General features: G+C 33.3%; 2 protein-coding genes across 7 annotated transcripts in view; one reads left to right on the forward strand and one right to left on the reverse strand.

The window, feature by feature from the left end:
- LOC105223580 (cytoplasmic protein NCK1) overlaps positions 1-4,462 on the forward strand; it is a 28,328-nt gene extending 23,866 nt beyond the window's left edge. For both annotated transcript variants that reach the window (XM_019989340.3, XM_049446453.1), the window contains exon 7: positions 301-4,462. In XM_019989340.3, the coding sequence (XP_019844899.1) occupies positions 301-510 (210 nt within the window). In that variant the 3' untranslated portion in view covers positions 511-4,462. The remainder of the gene's footprint in view (positions 1-300) is intronic.
- A 9,286-nt stretch (positions 4,463-13,748) lies between these two features.
- LOC105223577 (dual specificity protein kinase splA) overlaps positions 13,749-27,010 on the reverse strand; it is an 89,176-nt gene continuing 75,914 nt past the window's right edge. For 2 of the 5 annotated variants that reach the window (XM_011201328.4, XM_049446442.1), the window contains exons 2-6: positions 22,258-23,312; positions 20,086-21,270; positions 16,265-16,471; positions 15,308-15,660; positions 13,749-15,236 (exon numbers count right to left, since the gene is read on the reverse strand). In XM_011201328.4, the coding sequence (XP_011199630.2) occupies positions 15,198-15,236; positions 15,308-15,660; positions 16,265-16,471; positions 20,086-21,270; positions 22,258-23,312 (2,839 nt within the window). In that variant the 3' untranslated portion in view covers positions 13,749-15,197. Of the gene's footprint in view, positions 15,237-15,307; positions 15,661-16,264; positions 16,472-16,618; positions 16,712-20,085; positions 21,271-22,257; positions 23,313-27,010 lie in introns of those variants that run through there. The other 3 variants (XM_011201329.4, XM_049446443.1, XM_011201331.4) reach the window with 3 other exon arrangements.

Consider the following 27,010-nt stretch of genomic DNA (forward strand, 5'->3'; position numbering starts at 1 on the left):
CTTTTGTATTACAATTACATCACCTGAAACCAGCTCATCTAACATCCCTTTCCCAATAATCCGACCCCATCGATGGCTTTTCTACGCAAACAGGATTTCCGTTAAAATAGCAATAACAACAATTAGCCATAGTTTAATAAATTAGAACAAAGAAACTTTAAATTAATTTTAAATGTCACTCAAATAGTAGTTTGTATTTTTGCCTTCATATTTTTTATTTTATTGTTAGAACCCACCAGCACGACTATTTTAATGAACATAGCTGTATATTAAAATATAATATTTCTTTTCCACTTTCAGATGGGTGATTATTCGGTTTCTCTTAAGGCGCCAGGCCGCAATAAACACTTCCGTGTACACGTTGAGAACAGCATGTACTGCATTGGCCAACGTAAATTTCACACACTAGATCAATTAGTAGATCATTACCAAAGAGCACCGATTTATACGAATAAGCAAGGCGAAAAATTATATTTGGTACGACCGTTACCAAAGGCAAATGGCACGTAAGCAAACTACATTTGCGGCAGCAGTTTGGCATATTCCTCGTTATGCCAGCACATTACATTCATCAAAAAACATACGCAACTACACACATAAACACAACTCATTGATACTGGCCACTTTAGGAAGTTTGCACCTGTTGCTACTACTGCTGCTAATACCGCCTGGCGGTATCACAAACAAATTTAGATATTATTATATAATTTTACCGATACACGTAAATGTAATGAAATACGACATAAATAACGGTTAATGTGTAAATGAAAAGCTACAGCAAGCGCTAAAACGAAGAAAGCAAATTTCAAAATAAAAAATTATGCAACAACAAACATGATAACAATTAGAGAGGGATGAGTATCGTCAAATTATCACAATCCAAACCTTTGCTATTTTAAACTATTAAGAGCAAATTAATTAACGTGGATGCAACTACCAAAAAACGAAACATTTAAATTATATACATAAACTTATGAACCAATTAATGGATGCAAATATATATATTTATATATATTACAATAAATGAACGCAAAAAACTGGCACTTGCATAGTATTGTATTATATATTTTAGTTGATTATTATTATCATAGTTATTATCTTAGATTATTTGTTCTTCTTCAACTCTAATGAAGACAGTTTTGAAGAAGGCAAGCACGGAAAAAAGCGGGTTAATTCGATTTAAGTTGCTAACAATTTTCAAGTTGCCAGCATTTTCGACAATATTTGTTCGAGCGCAACATTACGCGCCGCAATTTGTGAACGTGTGCGCACTGAAATCTCATTGTTTATTGCAAACATATTTATAGATATTTATATTAGACTTAGAAGGAGCGATTGATTTTAAACATCAGATAGGTTTTTTTACAATATAAAAGTGAACAAATATTTTGGTTGTTGCTGAAATTATTTTAGATAGGTATGAAAACACAATTGACTTAAATAAATGCTTCACTGTTTATTGGCGCGACTAATTTGAGAGCAATTTTTAAGCGTGAAATTTGTTGTAAATATTTGTAATTAGTGAAAATACTATTTGAAGTAATGTTTTCGAAAATAAGTTAGCATTTTCTTAAATTCGACAAAAGGATTTTATTTCGGAAAATGCTTGTAATTTTTTTTTAATTTTTAAAATACTCATACTTATTACTTTGTTCATTTTCATAGAATATAAGCTTTTTGTAACTTGGAGAAACAAATTTCCAAATTTCCATATTGTTTCAGTTTTTCAAGTATAGTATATACATATGTGACCACTCAAAAATTTAGTTGCATCGAAATTTGTTCTTGTATGTCTGAATACAAAGAAAAAAGCTTTGCAACCATTTCAAGCTTGTTTTGTAATTGAAATGAATGTAACGTCTAGAAAAAAATTTACAAATATTCTGTAAACAAATTATACTTACTTACCGATTCAAACAGGGTTAGATCTTCGATAGAATTCATTTGTAGCATTGGATTGCATACTTTATTGATTGATAGTCAAAAAATATCTTTTTACTCTAATTTTCTACAATTATAACATTTGTATATTTCGTATAAAGGCTTTTAAACTAAAAGAGTGACGTAAAATGTATCAAAAAGATTATTGGATGCAGAAACCCGTAGGTCTCAAATATATTCTTTAGGAGGATTTTTCGAATTTCTTTAACAAAATTCAGAATTCTATGTTGGCCCATTTTCTGGAATCGAAAACTTTTCTTTCCCTTTTGTAATAATAAAATGCTCACGCCATTTATTTTGGTAGGTGAAAAATCGAATAATTTTCTTTTTAAACACTCTGATCGTTTAGTGAAATGAAATTTAAAATAAAGTTTAATATGATTTTCACTACAAAACATTGAAGGCTTTGAATGCAAATATAAAATATGTATATGAAATATGCTTACATATTTAATGTAAAAGCTTTTTAGGAAAGGTCGGAAAAGTCATATAATGTCACAAATATAATTATCATATATCATATTTACAAAAGACAAAAAAATCATACCCTATGAGTAAATAACGAAATAATAATAAATGTATGAGGCCAGAGACTTTGCAAAAATGTGTTGACACATAAAATATAAAAACGAAAAAACGATTTTGAAGGGTTCGGGTTTATACTGCTTTGAATTTATGTAGCTTATCAGTTATAAAATAAACAAAGAAATACTTTTGCAAAACACAAATTTAAAAAAGTTTTTATTTTTTTTACTATACAAGAAACCGAATACTGTGTACTCACAAAAAGATCCCTTCATTTTCGTAGAGCTTGCACAGACATACTAGTATGTAGTAAGCTACATAAAGTAAATTGAAAAACCAAACAATACTTTATAAATACACAAACCATAAAATAATGTAATATGTATACTATACTATGCAAAAATATATATACGAAATTTCATTACTACTATAAATTATTCAAAAACATGGAGAGGTGATGATTAAAAATGCAAATACATTAAATATAAAACACTGAAAATATAAAGTAAACATATTTTAAATAGAACAGACTATCGTAGGAAAATAAAAATAACGTTTATATAAACATACATATATGTGCTGTACTAGTATGTGTAAATGGCATTCGTGGTCTCATGCACCTATGTATGTACGTAGCTGCTCAGCTCTGTAGTCAACTATTTAGCACTAAAGCCACTAAGCAACGGAGCGCCAAAACCCGCTTCTACCTTTCAATGGTAAACACTTTCGAACCAGCCCAGCTGCTTCATTTTATTATTAAATGTACTAAATTATTATATTATAAATATAAATAAGTAATACGACAAAAATAATATTCTAAAAGTCCCGCTTGCGAATATAAATAGTTTAATTCTTAACTTTTAAAATATTTAAAAAAAATAATTATTATAAGGTCGATAAAGGAATGCAGACGACTACTGCAGAATGTCGCAACCTAAAATATGAAAGAGATAAGAGTTTCATTAATAAATGACGGATATTTAGAAGAAATAATATTAATTTTGTATTTTTAAAGTAGTTTTTTTAATTGGTTTTAGTTTTTCACTGTGTTCAGAACGGAGTACATAGTCATTATTGATTGTATACCTACATAAATGCATACAAAGAAAGTTATTTATGTTATTAATTTTGACTTTTTTAAATTAATTGTTAATTAAATTGTACAGTTTTGTTTTTGTTTTTGTATTTTAATAAAAAACACTATAATTTTATTGCTCTGCGTTAAAAGTATAAAATATATTTCCAATATAATCTCTTCATTGCCGAATTGGCGTTGATGGCCAAGCGCTATGCTTCCATTTCTTAAGCATATCTATTTTCAAACAAAATATTAGGCAAATCATAATTGTTCGGCGCTCTTTGTAATATGTACTCTTTTTTTTAACCATACACGTAGACGTGCATATTGCGCTCAAGAGCTCAACCGACTTAATAATAATACCGCAAGCAGTATAATACAGCCGTTTAGAAAATTTTCACCATTCACAATGTGCTGCACTTGAATACCTTTCTTATTCATGCTTAGCTATTGCTTTCTCTATATATACATATATAACTAATATTTTTATATTTTTATGTAAGTATTGTAAAAAAAGTTTTTTATTTGTTAAAGAAAATTTGTAAGCGAATGTAAAACAAAATAAATATAAATTAATGAATATAAAACTAATATAATAAATATTATTAAATGACACAGTAAACGGAATTAGTACCATGTGTAGTTGTATCTTTTTTCTACTTATTTAATATGCGCAATTTTTTACTATGAATAATGAATGGAAAACACGAAAACTATAAAAAAAAATCATACTTACACACATGTGTAGAAGACATCGTGTGCAAGAAATAAATAAATTAAGCAAGGCGAAACGCAAAAATGCTACTAAGATATTAAAAGAGAAAATACATGAAATGAGTGAACAAACTAGAAATTAAACCGAAATTGAAATACGAATAATAAAAATGCAAATACATATGGAAATAATTGAAAAATAAATGTTTGGCCTTTTATTTTATTCAACAAATGGCTCATAAGTGGTAGGATTAAGCTTAAAAAAATTATACATGCTTGATGAAAAAATTGAACCAACAAATCTCAAATCTTTTTGTAATTATGATAGATTTCTTTGTCCAGGAATAATCACTGTACACATACAGCAGAATATTTAGTTTATAATTGGTATTACTGTAGAGGCTCACAAAAGTTAAGTACAAAAGTTAAGCAGCTTTCAATCGCCACACGGACTCTAAAAATAATGTAGTCTTTAACTGTTACATAAATATTAGCAATTGTTTTAAATGAATAATCTAAAGGCGAAGTGGGATAGTGGTAAAAAGCCTTCTTCGTGCCGTTCGTCGTGGTGGCAACTTTTACAAATCCTACTTTCCTAAAACAGTTTGCAATTGCCTCGGATTTTACATTGACATCCCACACTTTGCTTAAGTTTCGTATGGCATCCAGCAAATCTAATTAATTTAAATTGAGACTTTTTTCTATTTTTGATGTCATTTTAACTTCGAGATGTCGATTGTGTTTACAAACAAATATACATATGTATGTATTATGCACATTTGTTGTGCTGTGCAAAAGGATTATCAGTCGCCGAAAAATGTAATGTTTTATAAAAATTAGATGATAGCTTTTTGGCTTATAGATTGGCCATGGATTTTCAGCAAGTCAAGGCTGTTTTCAAAATTCAAGCGTCGGTATGGAATACGCATTCTTAAAGTCTGTAGTGAAGTTTTATCGAGCGGCACATCAGCAATTATACCATTTATAAATGCTTTGCTGACAGAAATGCATCAAATGGAAATCAAAAATGAACAATTGTACAATGCTGATGAGTCAGCGTCTTCCCGATAAAAGCTTTGTCATCATTTGTGAAAAGACTGCGCCAGGCTAATTATTTTTTTTTCATTATCCATAAAACGAAAATCAAAGAATTAAAAATGTCAAATACTTAGTTTTGTTTAGTAGTTCTGAATTCATTTTGTGCATTTGTTGTGAAATTTTTTAAGTTTTGGTTCCAGCAACCAGTTGCTACAGAATATTATAGTCTTGTTCGATGTACATACATAGGCTGCTATATATATTTCTGGACTAGGCAACACTAAGTGTTGTCAGGTGCAATCTGACATTTCCATTGGAAAGTTTGACATTTTTTAGCATAACATCACTCAGAACGTTTTGTCATTTAATTGTGAATTGTTTTATTTACAGGGAATTAAAAAAATCATCTCGGCCAAAAAATGGAATTAACTCGTGAACATTTTCGTGCGATCATTTTTCACAACTTTCGACGTGGATTATCACGACAAGAGTGCATCGATGAACTAAAATCTTTGTATGGCTATGAAGCACCATCCTATAGCACTGTGAAAAACTGGTACAACGAATTCAATCGTGGCCGACGCTTGCTCAAAGACGAATTCCGTGAAGGTCGTCCAAAAACAGCCGTTGCGCCAGAAAACATCGATGCCGTACGTGAACTGATAATCAAGACCGTCATGTAACATACCTTCAGATAGAGGCATGCCTATGCATTTCTCCCACCAGCATACATTCGATATTGCATGAACACCTGGCCGTAAAAAAGGTTTGTTCTCGTTGGATCCCGCACAATTTGACAATCGCTCAAAAAAAGGCTCGTGTGGATTAGTGTAAAGAAATGCTGAAAAAATTCGATCGCGGTGCTTCAAAAGACGTTTATAAGATCGTCACAGGTGACGAATCATGGATCTATGCGTATGAGCCCGAAACAAAACAGCAACCGGCCGTGTGGGTCTTCCAAGACGAGCCAAATCCAAAAAAAAAAAAAAAAAAAAACATTTTCGTTGATAAATATGCCTATTTTCATTATTAGGCCAGAAATATATATAGCAGCCCTCACCTAAAACTAAGCGAGATATATATAGAGGTATATACATACTGTATGTATATATAAATGATCAGGATGACTAGAAAAGTTAAAATCCAGATGACTGTCTGTCTGTCCGTCCGTCCGTGAAATTGGACCACTGCCACGCCCACAAATCACCATTAATCGAAAACATTTAAAGTGCCATAACTAAGCACTAAATTAAGATATCAAGCTGTAATTTGGTGCAGAGGATAGCAGTAGCAAAGGGCACCTGTGGCCCCGCCCTCTTTAATGTACATATCCCTTAAACCACTTAAGCTACAACAATCAAACAACAAAATAAAACTTTGCACGAATAATGTCTCTAGTGTTTGTCATCTTATGACCAAAAACTGTTCAATCACCTAAGTACCGAATGTTTAGACTCCGGTACCTATAGTTGAATATTGCTCGAAAATGTCAGTCAATGTATGATGGAGATAACCGAAACTAAGTGAAATGGGTTGAATTGCACCAATGTGTTGGAGGCTACCCTTTTACTTAATACGAGTATAAAGATTCTCGAACGTCCGGGTGACTTTCTTTATTTTAATGAAAATAAGAGAGGGCGTTTTACTCATATCGGTGTTCCTTCGTGCCTAAAATAGATACATTTGAGAGGAAACTTGGCCTTGCCCCTATACAAATATCATACTATACCTAATATCTGGATTTCGAACATCCGGCTGATTTTACTCTTATGATTGTTTTACATCTTAAAGTATTTTTCTGGCTTTGATTATTGCAAGTTGCAACAGTATAAACAGTTCGGTTGCAGCCGATCTTAGCCCTTCGTTCCTTGTTTCTTTAAAGTTATTCAAGTATAATCATAAAAAGTCGAGAAATAGTTAGGCAACTACTTTATAGCAGTCGATAATACAAACCAAATGGTGACTGCCGACATAATTGCCTGCGGCAGGTAGTCGTTATCCTCTCATAATAGAAAATTTAGTATACAGTTGCTCTATACTCGCTCTATTGTAGATACGTATGTAATAGGGTATTTGATTACTTACAGTTAGTTTTGAATCTGATCGGCGTCTCTTGAAAACCATATACGAAGTTAACGCAGTTTACCAGAAAAAGGGCTACCATTTGCATTTATAGTAAGTATGAAAAATCGTACTAGAGTAGGAATTTATGTAATTATATTTATTTCTTTGTATACATATAGTTTCGTTCTGATTTAAACTTTTGATTAATGATGTATATAAATACACTGCCTCAATTGCGACAGAGTATAAATGCGTATTGTTGTTTTGAATAAATGAATGTCTTTTCCACAATATGAATTTAAATGCATAAAGCACAATGATAAATTTAAATGAAATATTTTACACGTTGGCTTTTTAGTTATTGCAACAGAGTTTTTAGACGAATTCGAAAACAAATATATATTACAGACAAATAGTCATTGAAAACTTTGTACGAATAATATTGGTTTTGTTCGTGTACTTAACTAATTAAGGCCACAAAGCAGTTATATAATCCTTGCATAAGTAAAAAAAAAATATATTTTTATGTATATTAAATGTTAAAAAACCGGATAAACACATGACTGTAAATTAATTTGTTTTATTTATTACATTTGGAGTCAATTCTATCGATCACTATATACATCGTGGGTTTTTATACTTATGAATATAAATATTAATATAAAAAAAAATGTTTTCTTTGTTGTAAAATTAAGATTATAGTTAGTTCAAAAATAAACTTTAAACAGAAAAAGTTTTTTCAATGTGTTTGTGTTTAAAATTCCTGTATGAAATTTTTTTGGTATTATAATACAGTACTCGTATTGATAAATGATGGATAATTAGTTGTTGCTTGTCCTTGACAAGCTAACTGATGCTCACTACAAAATATATTTTGTGGAGCTAGTTTTAATTTCGTTTCTATTCAGTATTTTAGTACCCTTGATTATATCTAAGTTTTCTATGAGAATCTTATTTGTTTGAAAACTATTCCGGAGTTGTTTCCAATAAAATTTTAATACAAAGTTCTTTAAAACTTTCTTTTTCACTGCATAATTCTCCAAGATAGACGCTTAAAATAAATCATACTTTAGGAACTGAGTGAAAGAGTGTTGCTTCAAATTTTGAGTGACATTCGAACTTTTAAACGATTTTTTTAAAAACCTTTTGTAAGTAGGGACCGTTATTAGAAATAAGTTCTTAATTTGTTAATCACGACCGCCAATTAAAGTCATGGCACATTAAGTGATAGTAACACACTCTTTTAGGGTAACCTTATATAGGATGGGCCATATAAAATTTTAAATTTCGAAAATAGGGCGTAAAAGATTGAGTGTAGCGTTTTCCAAAGTAAACAGGACTTTTTGAATCTAGCGCCCCTGGTGGCGCCATCTATATGTCGACTGGTGCTATCTTTACCGATTGTCCAGTGAGAATTTTATGACATTTCATTGTTTGGAAGTGAAGTTACTGCGTTTTAAGTGTCAGTATGTTTGTGTTATCGGTGTAAAAATGAGCTTCGAACAAAGAGCCAACATTAAATTTTGTTATAAAATTGGTAAAGCTTTTCCCGAAACGTTTCAATTGATAAAAGAAGTTTATGGCGATGATTGCCTATCCCGTAGCAGAGTGCACGAGTGGTTTCAACGTTTTCAAAGTGATCGTGAGGACATAAATGACGATCAACATGTGGGCCAATCAAAATTCGTGATCACCGGAAATTCCATCGAAACTGTGCGTGAATTCATCAAAAATCAGCCGAAATCATCATTGAAATTCATGGAAATGGAATTGAACATCTCCAAAATATCGATTTATCGCATTTTGACCTAGCACTTGGGCTTACGAAAGGTGTGTGCACGGTTTGTTCTGCACAAATTGTCTGACGACCAAAAATTGCTCAGAAACCAACATTCGAAGGACGATTATTTGACCAAACATCACATTTTAGCCATTAACCACACCCCGTATTCACCTGATATGACACCGTGCGAGTTCTTCCTTTTCGGAAAAATGCATTTGCCCATGAAAGGAAAGCGTTATGCAGACATACCGTGCGATTCTGTAACGTGAGACAGTCTCAAGTCTCTAAATTTGAGATTTTAAGTTAGAGACAATTTTTGAGACTTGAGACGATTTTGCTATTCTGTAAGTGACAGTCACAAAATCTATTACATTTCATCATTCAGAGATGTTTTTACACTTGAATGGAAATAAATATGTCGATAACAAATATTAAAATATCTATAACATCGTCAAAAACCATAGTTATCAATAAAAATGAAAATATATGTTGACTTTGTTTCATAATATTTACGAAATTTATGTAAAATTTATTCATTTTTAACTTTTTCGTGTTTGAGTTGCTTACAAAATATAAAAATACGACAATCGATTAATATCTATGATGATCTCTATTCAGTATATTCAAAATGACAGACAAGAGCTCTTTTTAGTTTTGTCACCGGCTAACTACCAGGTCTCAATATTTTGAGACTAACGCTAGAGACTGTTTAGTGAATAGTAACTAGTCTCAAATTGAGATTTTGCCTCAAAATGTCTCAAATAGAGACTAGAGACTGGTTACAGAATCCCGCTAATAGAGGTCATTCAAAAGCCTTGCACCGGCATACTGGCGGCCATACCGGCCAACGAGCTAAAACACTCTTTCGACATGCTTTTGGACCGTGCAAAAGGCTGTATTGAAGCAGAATAAAATAAATTGGTTTTACCGAAAAAACCATTTGTTTTGTTTTTTTTAAGTCCTGTTTACTTTGGAACGCACCTTATACATATGTAAGTATCCTCCGCAATGAGGGAGTTCAAACAATCTCATGCTCGAAGCGCGGAATTTGAAGATTACAAATTTATTGCGGTCGTAGTTTTTAATAGTATATTCTAAATTTATACAGTCGTAACTGAAGAGAATAATATACATATGTACATATGTATGTTAAAAAAATTAAGAAAAATATGTAGGTCCAAAATTGAAAAAAAAATTATAAAAATTACCTTTTGTTTATAAAAAAACAGTCGAAAATTTTCAACTTGAGAGAAAATGCTTTTCTTCGTTTACGTCAATGTTTAAAAGTGCTTTTTTCGTAAGACGAAATTTAGAAAATTCATCCAAACAGAACAAAAAAAGTCTGTATTTAAATATTTGCAGATATTTACGCATGTTTATAAAGTATGGTAAAATCGCTGATACCCATACAAGCAAAATGATTAAACATAAGATGGAATTTATATTCGACCCTATCGCCGTTGTCGTTTTAATACGAAATAAGAATGGCTATTTTGCATTCCCGTTGGCGTTATCGACATTTATCGAAAGCAAATTCGTATTCCCTATTTTGAAACGAATATAGTAAAATTATAAAATTGCATTTTTATATCTATGAAGGTATTTAGTATATACAAGTACAAATATATTTGAGGCATGGAAGGACTTAAGGGGAAGGTTTATATAAAGTTTGAATTTTAAAAAATTAATTTTTAATTTTATTTTCATAATGTACATATCGTCACCTGAAATGCAAATTAACGTAACAACATTTTCAGAAATTTACAGTGGCATGAATGAAACACGGAATAAAATGGAACATGAGTGAAACAAAATATTAATATTGGTTAAAACTGGTTTATATATGACCGCAGAACCAGAAAATGTTGAACATATTTAATATTATGTATATAATTTAGGAACGAAACGACTATAAAACGATAACAACTTGTAAGTGACAATTAGAACGACGACGACAACGGGAATAGGATCGATTACTTGTAACACTAACATTCATAGATTAATTTTTCGTCAATGACAACGAACCTCAAATGCAATTTCTCAGAAAATGTAGCAAACAGCTCCAACTTCTCTTTTTGTTGTTGTTGGATTTTTAAAAGATACTTCTTTAGAAATTATTTAGCATTTATCTTTTTACATTGCTTTACCTCGGTTGATGTTCAACTGAATAAACTAGCTTGAGCTCTGAAAAAATTATAGAGTCGTATTTTTGGCAGAGTTATGGCCTTTAAGGGGGTTTTCTCATGTAATCAATTATTTTGACAATAAAACCTATTGAAAACATGCTGTGAAAATTTCAGACCGAAATTCATAGTATTTGATAAGTTACAGCTCATAGTCGCCGACGTGTCGTAAGCGACTGCCTACCAGGCGCCATGACAAGTCTGCAGCTGCATCATTTTCTGAAACTGTCATGGTCCTAACGTTTTCAACCGATTTTTTAGGATCATGACAGTGTCTACATATGTTCTTCTACTCATTTATAGTTATCGTCCCTACCAGAATTGTTTATTTTCGAAAATATTTCATATTTTTTTAAACGATTTTTAACGAAAAAAAAATTTTCGGTAAGTTCGACATTTTTTTTAATGAAATTGATTATATTTGGTAGGGTCAATAGCCGCAGAACTACTGAATAATAGTTCATCCGATTTTTTTATTTCAGACAACATGAACAGTCGCTATCACCATGACCAGTGAACTGCTTTTTTTTGTTGGTGACTACTTTGATTTAAAACAAGTAAGGAAGAGCTAAGTTCGGGTGTCACCGAACATTTTATACTCTCGCATGATAAAGTGATAATCGAGATTTCATTATCCGTCATTTACATATTTTTTTATTTTGCTGTAAAATTAATTAGAATTAAATTCTAAGAGATTTACCGATATTTTCGGTGAAAAATTAGGTTAGGTTAGGCACTGAGTTCTTCGTGTTCGATATCAGGGACCTTGAAAAGTTATAGTCCGATCACGACAATTTTTCCACAAGGGATACCTCAGCTCAAATACCGTATTTATGTAAAGTTTTATTCCGCTATCATCATTGGTTCCTAATGTATATATTATACAGAGAAGGCATCAGATGGAATTCAAAATAGCGTTATATTGGAAGAAGGCGTGGTTGTGAACCGATTTCACCCATATTTCGTACATGTTATCAGGGTGTTAAGAAAATATTATATACCGAATTTCATTGAAATCGGTCGAGTAGTTCCTGAGATATGGTTTTTGGTCCATAAGTGGGCGACGCCACGCCCATTTTAGTTATAGCTAAAATAGCATTTTTAGCTATAGTAGTTTTCGAGATATGTACAAAAAACTTAGCAGGCGGGGCCACGCCCACTTTTCCAAAAAAATTACGTCCCTAATGCGATTTTTTGTGCGAAATTTCACTTTAATATCTTTATTTATGGCTTAGTTATGACACTTTATAGGTTTTCGGTTTCCGCCATTTTGTGGGCGTGACAGTAAGCCGATTTTGCCCATCTTCGAACTTAACCTTCTTATGGAGCCAAGAAATACATGTACCGAGTTTCATCATGATATCTCAATTTTTACTCAAGTTACAGCTGCACGGACGGACGGACAGACAGACATGCGGATTTCAACTATACTCGTCACCCTGATCACTTTGGTATATATAACCCTATATCTGACTCTTTTAGTTTTAGGACTTACAAACAACCGTTATGTGAACAAAACTATAATACTCTCTTTAGCAACTTTGTTGCTAGAGTATAAAAAATACTTACATATTAAAAATGTAAAAAACGAAAATAAACTTGTTTGGCACATTTCAAAATACAAATAAAAGAATATTAAAAAATTTAAATTATTGAATTTTGTTGTCGCATAAAAAAAATTCCTAAAAATGGTAAAATGTATGCCTTCACATGGGAGTACCCCCTTAAGCGAGTATTTTTCTGTAGTGTAAAGACAGCTCTCTTAGCTTTTAGCGGGTATCTATTGGGTTTATTGCTACTAAAAATTTAGCAGAACAATCATCATTCGAAAAAAAAGATACATACATATTTATCAGAATCCTTTAGTGGATTATTGAAAAGATAATAAATCTGTATTTCTTATTACTTCTTCTTGAAGAAAACAAAAAAGTTCTTGGACGGAAAGATATACAGGCATGTACTGAACTCCGATTGATAAGTTTGTTTATATCCAAGTGATCTTTTTGATTTCCACACTTTTAAATTGAATTTTGATATCTAAAATGACTTTTTGCGTTTCTAAAAGAGTTTGATATAGCATCATTTTTACTTTTCTGATCGAATGATATTGTCTGAAGTAGAAACTTGTATCGATTCGAAATGCAGAACACACCTGCTAGATTTTCAGGTTAAAATTTTTAATATTTTTCAGAAACTACACTATTTTATTTGTTATAACATTCAACGAGATAGCTAACTACTTGAATTTCAAATAAAACCAAAACAATTGACATTTTCACATGTTAAATATAATGTGTATGTGTGTATATTTCGTTAAGAATGTAAAATTAGAATTTAATGCTAACAAATAAAAAGGCTAAAGTATCGTAATAATATTGAATTGTTCAAAAACAAGCTAATATATAAAAAAATAAAAAGGGCGTATGTGTTAACATACATTTATTTATTTTACAAAAGAGAAAACAAATTGTTTATAATTATTTTAAAATATACATAGATGTCAAAATAAGGTAAGGATAAAATGGAGTTTCGAGTATTAGCTAATATGGTAAATAATCATACACACGCACATACAATAGTTTATATCTAATTTTCTTGAAAATAAATATTAATTAAGAAATTTTATGGTAGTTTAATGATCGTTTGAAGCATTTACAAATTTTTAAAACTAATTTTACACTAGGCAACAGCAAATAAATTTTATTAGCCCTTTAAAAAAATTATTAACATTTGGTAACTGTACAATGCCACAACTGATTAAAGCTTATTTATTAAATTAACTGTTTCGTAAAGCGATAATATATAGTCGTATGTATTGTATGTAAGTTTAAACTCTTTTATTTTACATTTATGAAACCGCCTTTCTTCATATGAGATTTCTGCAAAACCGTCTACATGTTGTGGCTATCTAGTTATTATTTTTTTTTCATAATAGACAAAATATTTAATTTATTTATGCAACGTTTCTATTTACTATTTAACATTTTTGATTTACATTTTACTTTTTATAGTTGAAATTTACATTTTACTCGGTCGCCGTTAAACCTAAATATATTTAGTTTTTAGTTAGTTTGATCTTAAAGCATTTCCGTTTCATTTTGTTCTATACAGTTACTAGAGCATTTTTGTTGTAACGATGTAACACTCTATGAATTTGTTCATTTCATTGGCCAGCAAAACATTTTTATCGTGTAGGACAAAACTAAAGGGGCTCAAATACCAAAACTTTCAACTCTTTATTAGGTATGTATAAGTGTTTGATTCGGTTTTCTAATTATATATGTAGACGAAGTTATGCACATTAAGTATCAGATTATGCATACATATTATTAGATGTAAATGTAAAAGAGCTTTTCGCCTACTAAATATTTTATTTCGCATCAAATGGACTATTTTACGTAGTATTTATATATGTTTTAATATTTTTATTATTTCCTCTATTTAAAATTTATTGTTGGAGTTTCTTAAACTCCTGCTGAGCAAGTTAAATCGAGAGCAATTCAGGCAAATCATTTCTAGATCTTTTTGGTTGGTTGTCATAAAAGGTATCGTTATTAATTTCTTTTCGTATATATATGTATATATACATCTGTTATATATATACATATATAAATTTCTTACGCACGGTCTCAATTTAAATATATTTGGACATATTAATTTGGTTTAAAGAACATTATCAACTTTGATCTCAGCATTAAACTAATATTCTTCCTGGAAATCAAGTATGTGATTTGCGTTTGCAGGACCACACGCTAAGCCAACATAATTCCATAATTCCATTTAAATATATAGGTATTTATATATAAATTGAGTAAGGATGCGCCTAGTAATTACGCTTCGGCTCCGACTCATAGCGATTACCGCAAATATCTCATAAGAAGGGATTATTGGTGCTCATTGCGCCGCTTGCCTGTAAATAGTAAAGCAAATAATCAATTAATTAAGGTACTTAAATTGTTGGTGGTAAAATTAGTTACATACTGTAAATGGGTTGTTGAACGCTGCACCGCCGCCGGCGCCAGTGGCTGCAATCGCCGTTGGCTGTAGTGCTCCTAGACCGAATCCACAACCGCTTGGCCCAGCCGCTATTACAGTGTGCGGAAACATAGCAGTCGCTGTGCCGGCTGAAGTTGCTGCACTACCAAAGCCGTTAGTATTATAGTAGAACTGTGCTGCGGCGCTTGGTGCATGTGGCGGTATGCCATTGCCGTTCGATATCACTGTCATTTGACCAAAATAGTTTTGTGTTGCTGTTGGCGATGTACCGTGAGTGACAGCCTGGAACGGATTTGCCTGCTGTTGCTTGAAGGGATTAACGCCATTACTAATGCCATCTAAAAAAAATTTGGATACGTATTAAAAATATAAATCAATTGGATTTATGTTGCAAAAATATAAAATGTTAGCTCTGAATAAACATTTTTTTTCAATTGAAAATTAATACTATGAAGCATTACATTACAAAAAATATCATCAAATACATTTAAATTTCATGTATTTTTTCATTTTCGTTGTTTTACATTTTTTTGGTAATCTTGAATGAATCTTGAAACGTCCAAACAGTTGACAGAGTCCCAGAGGTTTTGACGTTTAGCAATAACTCTCTCATTTGAAGTGACAGATGAGTTGGGCATTTAACCCTTTGAAATAGTTTAGTGGATGTGGATGTGGTCCGATTAGGCCCATCTACAAACTCCGCCTTAATTTATTGCCAAGGAACATGTGTACCAAGTTTAAATGATATATCTCCATTTTTACTCATGTTACAGCTTGCACGGACGAACGGACAGACCATCAGTCGCCCGGATTTCAACTTTTCTCGTCTTTCGTATCATTTTTATATATAAACCTATATGTATCTCGCTTAGATTTAGGTGTCACGCACCACCGTTATTATACTCTTTAGCAACATGTTGGAAGAATATAAGGTTTACTTACTGTTTCCAAATGCGTCCACACTGTAGGCATTCACAACTGTGGCCGCTGCTTTGCTTTCTCGCAATTGCTCGTCCAGATCTTTGAGTGCCGCATATCTATCCTCGCTGGGTGTTGAGCTTAGTGTATTATTGTTATTGTTGTTGTGGCTATTATTATGCTGATTGTTCATCGTTCGAAAGTTGTTATTGTTATTGGGTATCGGTAGACCTATGAATAAATTAAGAGTTTCAGCAATGTAGACAGAATATACAAACTTTAGCAACAATATGTTAGTCTTAAGAAATTTGGACGTGCGAATAAATATTGACAAATACTCGTATACTTAAATAAAGTTATAAGTAAATGTTTTTATACAAATCAGGGATTAGTATGGCAATTGGCGTTTTCAGCAATAATTGCAGTAGTCGGACCAATATAAATTTGCACCAGGTAATTGAGGTAGGTAGCCTATAAAGGAAAATATTAGTTCGATAGATGATAAATTGACGACAAACTACGTACAACGCACCAATTTAAACACTTTGATACAAAATAAAATTAGTTATAAACAAATCAATATTCACTAAAAATACTTTTTGGCCGAAGTTTTACTACAAAAATATTTTCGATGGTAAGATAATTGTAATTAACAACAAGTAAGGAAGTGCTAAGTTCGGGTGTCACCGAACATTTTATACTCTCGCATGATAAAGTGATAGTCGAGATTTCATCATCCGTCATTTACATATTTTTTTTATTTTGCTGTAAAATTAATTAGATTAGTAGTTCCTGAGATATGGTTTTTGGTCCATAAGTGGGCGACGCAACGCCCATTTTCAATTTTTAAAAAAAGCCTGGGTGCAGCTTCCTTCTGCCATTTCTTCCGTAAAATTTAGTGTTTCTGACGTTTTTTGTTAGTCGGTTAACGCACTTTTAGTGATTTTCAACATAACCTTTGTATGGGAGGTGGGCGTGTTTATTATCCGATTTCTTCCATTTTTGAACTATATATGGAAATGCCTGAAGGAAACGACAATATAAAGTTTGGTTCACATAGCTATAGTAGTTTCCGAGATATGTACAAAAAACTTAGTAGGGGGCGGGGCCATGCCCACTTTTCCAAAAAAATTACGCCCAAATTTCACTTTAATATCTTTATTTATGGCTTAGTTATGACACTTTATAGGTTTTCGGTTTTCGCCATTTTGTGGGCGTGGCAGTGGGCCGATTTTGCCCATCTTCGAACTTAACCTTCTTATGGAGCCAAGAAATACGTGTACCAAGTTTCATCATGATATCTCAATTTTTACTCAAGTTACAGCTTGCACGGACGGACGGACGGACAGACAGACATCCGGATTTCAACTCTACTCGTCACCCTGATCACTTTGGTATATATAACCCTATATCTGACTCTTTTAGTTTTAGGACTTACAAACAACCGTTATGTGAACAAAACTATAATACTCTCCTTAGCAACTTTGTTGCGAGAGCATAAAAATAAATATTGGCAAATGAACTCAAACAACTAGGTGCCATTCTCTGTGATAGTGTTGCATATCGTCATTTTATTGTATAATAATTCCTTTATAATAAATTCTCTCGGCAGTTACAAGACACAAACGCCCATAGTAATTGTAGGTCTAGTAAAAAGAAATCCATTATTTCAACATTAAATTGAAGTTTTGTTCAGCAAGGTTAGGATGATTCCATTTAGGTTTTGCTCTATACTTTTCATTTTTAAGGTATTTTCAAAATGCCACACTCATAGAAACTTTCGTCCTTAATGACGAAAAATGGAAAATTCAATTTCGAGGCGAATTCATTCAACGTACATAGATACTAGCAATTTTCTTAGCTTTAAATAGGAACAGGCAGTATTCACGTCGTGACAGGCCTCTACTATAAGGTGGAAGTATACGAACCTCCCAACTAAGCCCTCAGGGCTTGCCGGGGACGTATCAATGTTATTGTCCTGAGATAACACAATTCCTCTCTGGTCGATTGTTTTTTTTCAGGTGGTCCAATTGTTGAAGGTATATATCCGAATTAAGAGTTGATGTTGTCGTTAGTGAGTCACTTTTTATCAAAAGAAACCCTCCGATTCAGAAATGGATCGATATTGTAATGGTTCAGCAGCGATTCGCAGTTGAAATTTTAGCCTTCTTGGAAATCGAAACAGTATTTACATTACCGTTGGAATCGATGGTTTCCAATATTTCACATCTATTGGACAAATAATGGATAATTTTTTAATAGACCTTATGTGATATACAGAGAAAAAATTTGCCTACTGTGCCTGCTCTTCTTCAAAAATTGATATGTCATAAGAAGCTTAAGTACATAATGTATTGTCAAGCTGAATAGACAACAAATAAGGAAGAATTTGGTATCTTGTTTATTTAGGTGATCTTTATTATTTATGTGATCTTTATTTATTGAAGATCTTGTACTCACTTAGTTTTACTACTGATCTGAGTCAATTCATTTTTGGCACACGGCCTTATTATACAATATAAGGATTCTCTCGGTTTCTATTATACTTGTAAATCTCAAAGATTATTTATTATATATATTCGATAAAAAGTTCGAAATAGGAACTGTGGTCCATATATTCGGAACTTGGGGGCTTGAAAAGTTTGGGTCCGATATAGATAATTTGTATTCAAAAGATAGTACATATTAAAGGCAACGTGAAACGTTTATTGGAAAGTGAAAGAATCAGTTGTAATTTTAAATTGTGTTACATGAGAAGTAGGCGTGGTTGTAGTTCGATTTCCCTTATTTCCGTACTGTTACATAAGAATGACAGTGTATTGATTTTGGTTGATATAGGACGTGCAGTTCCTCAGATAAGGATTTTCACCTAAATGTGGGCGGTGCAACGTCCATCGGCAATTTTTGACATCGCTTCCTACAAAGTCCCCTCTTCTGGTCTCAGTTGTAAAAATTTATATTTCTGGCACATTTATTTTTATTATTCAGAAACGTTATATTCGTTATTATCCGATTTCATCGATTTTTATACTGTGGTACGGCTAATTGAAGGATTTGTTATAAGCGAATTTGGCTTCAAAGGTTCGGAAGATATGGAAATTAAACCTTATAGGACCCACATGTCCCCCTTGTTACAGGTTTATATCTTAATGTAGTGATTTATTATGGCACTTTATATGTTTTCGTATGTTCTGTGTTGTGTCTACGAGTTGGTACTCATTTTTTGCCAAAGAATACGTGTACCAGGTTTCGTTACAATATCTAAATTTTTACTCAAGTGACAAAAACGCACGGACAGACAATTGCTCGGACTTCCATTCTTCTCGTCATCCTGATTATTTCCATATACATACATACAAAACTTTACCATATCTATCATGACATATTTTTGACCATATTTCCATGAATGCCGTTACCTTCACCAAGGAGAACATGAGAAATAACTGTCCAAATAACGAAATAACAGATTGCTCTCATTCAAAATGTTATGATGCAAATCTAGGACCATAAAGGAGACATCCCGGTAGAATTGTAATTAATATACTTAAAAGTGCAGAACAGCTTGCTTTGCTTAAAAAATACTTGTATAAGTAAGTTGCAAACCAGATTTTGATACTTTTTAATACCAACGAATAGATATTTAGTATAGTCAAATCGAAGTTTAGGCGGTACGTATGCATGAAAGATACAACAAAAGCAAAATAAATTTAATATGCAACATCAACAAGCAATATCAAAACGAATCGAAAAAAGGCAGCATAATTAAAGCAAAGCTAAAATAATGAAAATAATGAAACAAACGAACGAACGCAATAAAACCAACTCAAATGAAATACAGAACTTACACCAATTGCTACAGAAGCAATTACTATAAGGTGAGTGCAAATTGCAGGATGGATCTATTATTGGATCCCCCACTGGTATTGAATTACTTGGCATACAACCCTTCGTACAACTTCCTGAAATGCAATTTGGATGAAACGGATTGAAACATTCAGGTGGAACTGGCATTGGAGCCGGTTGCATTTGTGTTTGTTGTATAAATGGATTTGAATATGCAGACACATGTGGCTGACAGTAAGATCGATTATATAACGTACTGTACGATGGTGTTGGTTCCAGACATGCTTCAGCATTGGTCTCACATCCACTTTGTGGTCGATTCTGAGCTGTATTGATAATGGTTTGTTGCGGTAATGCGGCATAACTGAGACCGGCGATAGTTGCGTCCACTTGGGGTGGTTGCCGATTCATGGGCGACGTACACATATCTGGAGAGCAGGATGTGGCGAAGCCTGTCGGGCCATAAAACTGTGGTTGGGGGCAAAATATGGGTGGGCATTGTTGTGGCTCAGCATTGAGGGATTTTGGCGCGGCCGCAACATCTGGTGTTGTAGCTGTACTGCCTGGCATATTTGGGTTATTTGAGGGCCAAAAGGGTGGGTTATTTGCAAACTGACACCAATCCATTTGCGGCATATTGTTAGCGCAGAAATCGCCCTGATCCTGATTCGGCTGTTGACTGAGAGCTTGTTGATTACACATATTAGGTGATGGCGGCACACAATTGATCGGTGCACAACAACCACAATAATCGGCTTGTTGTACTGGACATTGGTCCGGTGGACAGGACTGTGAGTTTATCAGTTGAGATGTCAGTTCACTGACAGCATTTTGCATTGTTGAACCAAGCGCTTGTGTTGGTGGCTTTTCGACACTATTCACGGTTTTAGCCGGTTTAATGGGAGTAGCACTGACATTTTGCTGAACTGCTGTGTTCGATTTAAGATTGCCATTGGTGCCACTCTCCGATGCATCAGAATGTGTTGTGGCTTGTCTGATGTCGGCATACAAATTTTTATCTAACTCATACTCAGTTGCTGAACCAGACTGTGGTGTAGATCCAATATCGGTGGGAACTTCCGAACTTTTCGCACTTGGCACAGAATTTTGTTTACTGTCTTTGGTGTCTTTTTGCTGGCCACCGACGCAACGTTTTATCACAGTTTTTCTTATAAAACTATAATTGGCTGTATGAAAAACAATTATAAGATGTATCAAAGAAAGGCAAAATACAATGTCAGGATTCCGAGGTGAAATTGGATAATTTGTGTGTTTCTGGGAAAAAGAACTAAGCTTCCAATTTACATATATTTTGTATGTTTAGAAAAGAAACTGCGGACACTTTAAATAAGTATAATGAATCGTTAGTAATAGCAAACCAAATTGACAAAATGCAAATTTGTTTTTCGGAAAAACTCGTTTTTCGGAATTAAGGAAACTTTTTTGTTTTAATCGGAGTGAACTCCAAAAAGTTCAGCGCTAAATATTATTTTAGAATTCTACCGAACTCCTTCAAATTTCAAAAAGTGTGAATTCCATACCTCCATTAGTTATGTTCATACTCTACACTAGATATACGGATTGTAGCGAAACACATACATATGTATGAAACAACAATAAACTAACATATGTCATATACATATGTATGTACTTATATAATAATTGAGTACTGACAATTTTTGGAGAACCAACCAAAAGGAAACTAATTTCACATTATTTCATAATCCTTTGAAAGAAATATAAATATAAAATTAATAAATATTAAACATAAGTGTTAAACTCCTAAAATAAAATTATAGGCTCCAACAAAAGTTATGATAAAGGCTAAGAGATATTAGTTTGAACCTATAGGGTTATTAAATATAAGTTAGGTATATGATTTGAAAGTTATATTCAAAGTATATTTCAGGTATTTTGAATAGCTCCTAATTAATTTATATTTAACAGGTCAATTAATTTGATAAGCTGAACTATTAATGTTAAAGCTACCCCAAAAAATAGATGCAGGCGAATGCAGTGACAAGAATTCGAAGCTTTACCAGATTTCAAATACGAGTAACGGCTGCATTGAAAATTTATATACAAACAAACACACGCATATGTTAAAATCAAATATGGTGGAGTATATTATACTTTAAAGCAATATATATACATACATAAGTATATGTACTTACCAGCCGCATTGAAAATGGGCGCATGTTCGAAGTCGGCAAAATTCTCGGTTGTGCCATTGTCGATTGTATCGCCGTGAGAGCTATTGCCATTCGTCTGACCATGACCATTTAATAGTTGGTATTGTTGTTGCTGCTTCTTCAAAGGTTGTATTCTAGCATAACCGTTACTCGATATCGCATTGCCACCTCCATTTAATATTGGAGGCGAACTTATTTTATTACGGGCCGATGTCGTTGTGGCATCGAAAATATTCGCCGAACCAAAATCGGCAACAAAGTCTGCGTCCGCCCCGAAACCGTTCACACTTGTCGAACTGCTACTGTCCGACATTCGGCTGGATGTCATATGCAAGACATTGAGCTCATTATTTTTGTTGCCGCCATTGTTATTAATATTATTGTTTTTCGGCATAAACGCATCTTGCAAATGGCTATAGCCGTTTTGTTGATGTTGTTGAGGACGACTTATGGCGGACGTTGACTTGCCCGAGCTATTTGGTGCGGACACCGTTGTCGTAGTGACGGATTTATGCAAACCATTCATGGTGGTACGCTGTGTACTGGGCGGCGTCAGATGGAAGCTTCGCTCTCCATTTTTGTATTGGTTTTTAGTATTGTGCCCAATATGACCAAATCCATTGCTCACGTGTACAAAATCTATTTGGCCATCACCGTTGCTCTTATAAGTGCTGCTGCCGTTTGATGTTGTTGCTGCTGAGGAGTTACCTGTTGCTACTGTCGCCCTTACTCCAGATGTTGTCGCCACTTCCACTCCTGCCCCTGCCGCCGGTGCTGTCACCGAACCGCTTTTAAGTGAAACGGCATTCGTCAAAGACTTAAGTGGACTAGCTGGCTCCAAATAGTAACGTTTTCGCTCATATTTGTCAATCATCAATTCCCGCTGATCTTGATGCACGGCTCGCTTAGGATCCCAAAGGCCCAGCCAAGTTTTAGCGCACTCATCATTTCCATGACTTTTTAGAAAATCGACATCGTCTTGTGTGAATGTAGCCATAGAAATTGATTTCACTCGATGTGGTGGGGTGAGACCGCGACTGTGAACGACAAAGAGAAAAGGCATGTTAATAACTAGGTTAAGTTGACGTAATATGGATTAATTTAGAAGAAAATTATCTTGAAGTACGGAAAATTTTCAATATTAGTTAATTTAAAACAGAAGCCAAAAGGAAATTCCAAGAAATTTGATTTGAAAGGAGTTGATAGATAAGAGTTTAAACTTAATTCTAAAGTATATTTGAAATACGAGCATTAATAAATTTGTATCGATTTATGAAGGAAATATCATTGCAATATCTGATATTAAAGTTTTTCGATGCGGTCGAATTTGTTTTGTAAGAAATAATCCATTTAAAAAAAGAATAACTCGTTTTTAAAATACATAATCCATTATATGGATTTTTAATTGATGAATTTATTAATATTATTAAAAAAAAAAGTTCCGACAAGGATGCACCACCCTCTTCATCCAATTGTCGAAAATATCGAGAAAATAATGGATATCGTCAGGCTCAATCTTACATGACAGCAGATTACTTAGGAGCTAACTATTGCACAAAAATTCGTTTGGAAACATTTCAATAAGACTGGATGCCGAAAGAAGTTCGACGGATGGCTGTCATGTGTTAAGGCAAAAGAACCTCATGTTATGCAAAAATCCAATCCGATTCTGAAGCAGATGGTTACTAGTAACGAAAAATAAGTAACTTACGACAACATCAAGCGCAAACGGCGCTAAGTGTTTGGTGGGATTGGCAGGGGATTCATTAAATGCTACCCTACAAGTCTTATTTTAGTAGAAACGAGCAACTTCGGACCATTGAAATGAATTGTGTTTCATTAAGATTACGCCCGGCGATACACGTCATCCAGTCATGGCATTTCTTCGCATTTGGTATGTGCGTCGTCACATAATTCGACAGATGGAGCTTCCAGATACTTATCTTGAGCCGTTTCTGGTTATTGAATTTTATTATAAGAATCTTGTAAGATTTTAAGAATGTGATGAAAAGTGGTTGCTATTACATCAATATTTGTAAATAATTAATTAGACGTCATACATCATTTTGGAAATAGTACATGGGAAAGGATTTTAAATGAGGATTTTCTTAGTATGTTAAAATATCTTTTTTCCGATTGAATTGGTTAGCCATGTAGCGTTGACTTGGACAATTATCTATGTCAAATAGGCTCTTCGATATTTCCTTCATGGCAAGCTTATAATACTTTGTTCAAGGCATAAAAACACATACATACTTATGTATATGTATTGCTTCCAATGAATATCTGAATAAAATGTCTTGACTTAATAAAAATTATTCAGGGTAAAAATCTGCGATACTACAGGAAAGTCCATTACACTGTTTTAAATACGTATTGCACATCAAGTAGCCTGTACATATGTACATACATATACACAAAGAGTAGTGAAATGACTTTTCATTTATTTTATTCACCTTATCCGGAATAATTCAGACACAAGAGGACAGGCATTTAAAAGCTGTATAGCTAAGTATATTTCCGCAGTTAAATGAGTCATGGCAACGTTTAAAAGTAAATTCGACTTCAAAATAACGTTTTGCTGCAAGTAATTTGGTAGATAAGAATGTTTCAATTCACTGTGCTTCGACTTCATAAACCAACATAGTTTTATGGCTAATGGGCATAGCACACATATGTATATGTATATATGTATATTTATGTGTGCGTGTATAATTTGTGCATGAGTTGTTAACTGCAGGAAGTCGCTACACCATATGGATAGCCACTCAGCATGCCGTTCCAGTAACGGTGCAGACGACAAAGACACACATATGTATAAACAAAAAATACTTTACAACCGCCTACAAAAATGTATTTTTATTTGAAAATTTAACGCCTGTTGCACACAAAACCCAGCTGGCACAAATGTTGGGATACTAATCGTAAGAATATGTAGGTATTATACATATGTACATATATAGTATTATGTTAGTAGGTACAAGTAAGAAGTGCGATAGACATTATTCCCAACAGACAACGGCGGCAACTGCATACGGGCCGACAGAACGGCAATCAGCTGGAAAGGTCGTTGTTAGTCTGGTTGTCTGGTCGACTGGAAATAATTACCCACCGTCGTTGGATATACAGGCATATGCTATATGCATACGTACTTAAGTCTGTATGTTTTAGGCACATATTTAAGTTCTGCAGAGGTACGTTGCGGTCGTTTACTTGTCAACAATAAAGACTGAGCCAGTAGCTTTAAGTAGCAGGCAATTAGAGAATACACATATCGATACTATTACATACTTATGTATGTATATTTGTATGAATTTTTGTGCAATATTTTCGATTCTTTAGGACAATAACCCACAAAACAAGCAATCCACGCTGTTGTTTGTTGTTTTTTGAACTCGTATGTCAAGTCATATGCAAGAATGAGCAGACTGCAGTCACATACTGCATTGGTCTATTTAAGGTTTCGAAACGATGGCCTAAAATATTATTGTAAAAGCAGAAAGAGCCTTTAGCGTTTTTAAGCTGGTGAAGTAGTTCTAAGTTAAACGTGTGTGCTTTCCCTAATTCTTTGTTTGGATATATCCACCAATGATGGATTTTTTGGGGAAGTTTCTCGTACAACGGCGTACGACCAATCCATCTGATGAAAAAATCCATGGATCAGTATGTGTATGTGGGTATATTGAAAAAGTTATTCTGCCATATGCGGAATGGAATATGCCATTAAAGTGGTTGTTTCAGCAAGATAACGTCTCGAAACATACAATTAAATCTGCAAAGGAATAGTTTCGTGTCAATAAAGTTGAGGTTATATCGTGGCCTGCTCAGTCGCCTGACTTTAACCCCATAGAAAATTTATGGGCAGATATTAAAAAGGGTGCCCGGGGGCTGACCGTAGAGCATCAAATACAAGAAAATTATGAAGCACAGTCCACGAGGCATGGCAGCAAATGCCGCTGAAAACTAGTCGTGATCTGATAGATTCCATGCCCTACAACTGTACATAACTAATTCATACACCTCATTCAAAGCCTATTTATTACATAATTTTGGTGTGTTGCGCACTGAAGTTATCAATAGAGGGAAGTTGTCATTCGGAATAGCCAATATTGTACTCGGTTGCCGATAAACTTCATATAAGTTTATATGATTATTCCCAAAATTATTTACACTTTTGCTGCAATTTTTTTATAATAGGGTAAGGTGACAATGATGGCATAACTAAATGAGATTATGTGGATCTCTTTCGATGATAACTAAGAGATTAGTGATAAAAAAGTCATTTCGGGTAGAAAACTAAGGTAGTACATATTCGCCTTTAAGTGCAACGGGGGGTTTCAGAAAAATTTAATAAAATAATATTTCTAAATGTAAAATTTGCATATTAAGGAAATTAATCTTATAAAAACGCACAAATTAAATCGAACATAAGCATATACAGGTATGTATGTATATAGTTAGGCATCTCATAGAAAGATGTGTGATTGGATAACTTCAATGTAAATATTTCCCCCGTATGAGTTGATCTTGACACAGTTCACTTAAATGCACATAAATAAACAAAAGTAGCTATATGTACTAATATACATACATACATATGTATGTATAGTATTTATCCAAACGCCAGTGCGAGCGCACGTGTTTGCATGCTATTTTGCGCTTAAGATAACGCATTAACCAACTCATGCAAGTGTGCGAGAAGTAATCTTCACATCTGAGATACTTTTTTTATAAG

Source organism: Bactrocera dorsalis, chromosome 1, assembly GCF_023373825.1.
Source record: "Bactrocera dorsalis isolate Fly_Bdor chromosome 1, ASM2337382v1, whole genome shotgun sequence".
NCBI lineage: Eukaryota > Metazoa > Arthropoda > Insecta > Diptera > Tephritidae > Bactrocera > Bactrocera dorsalis.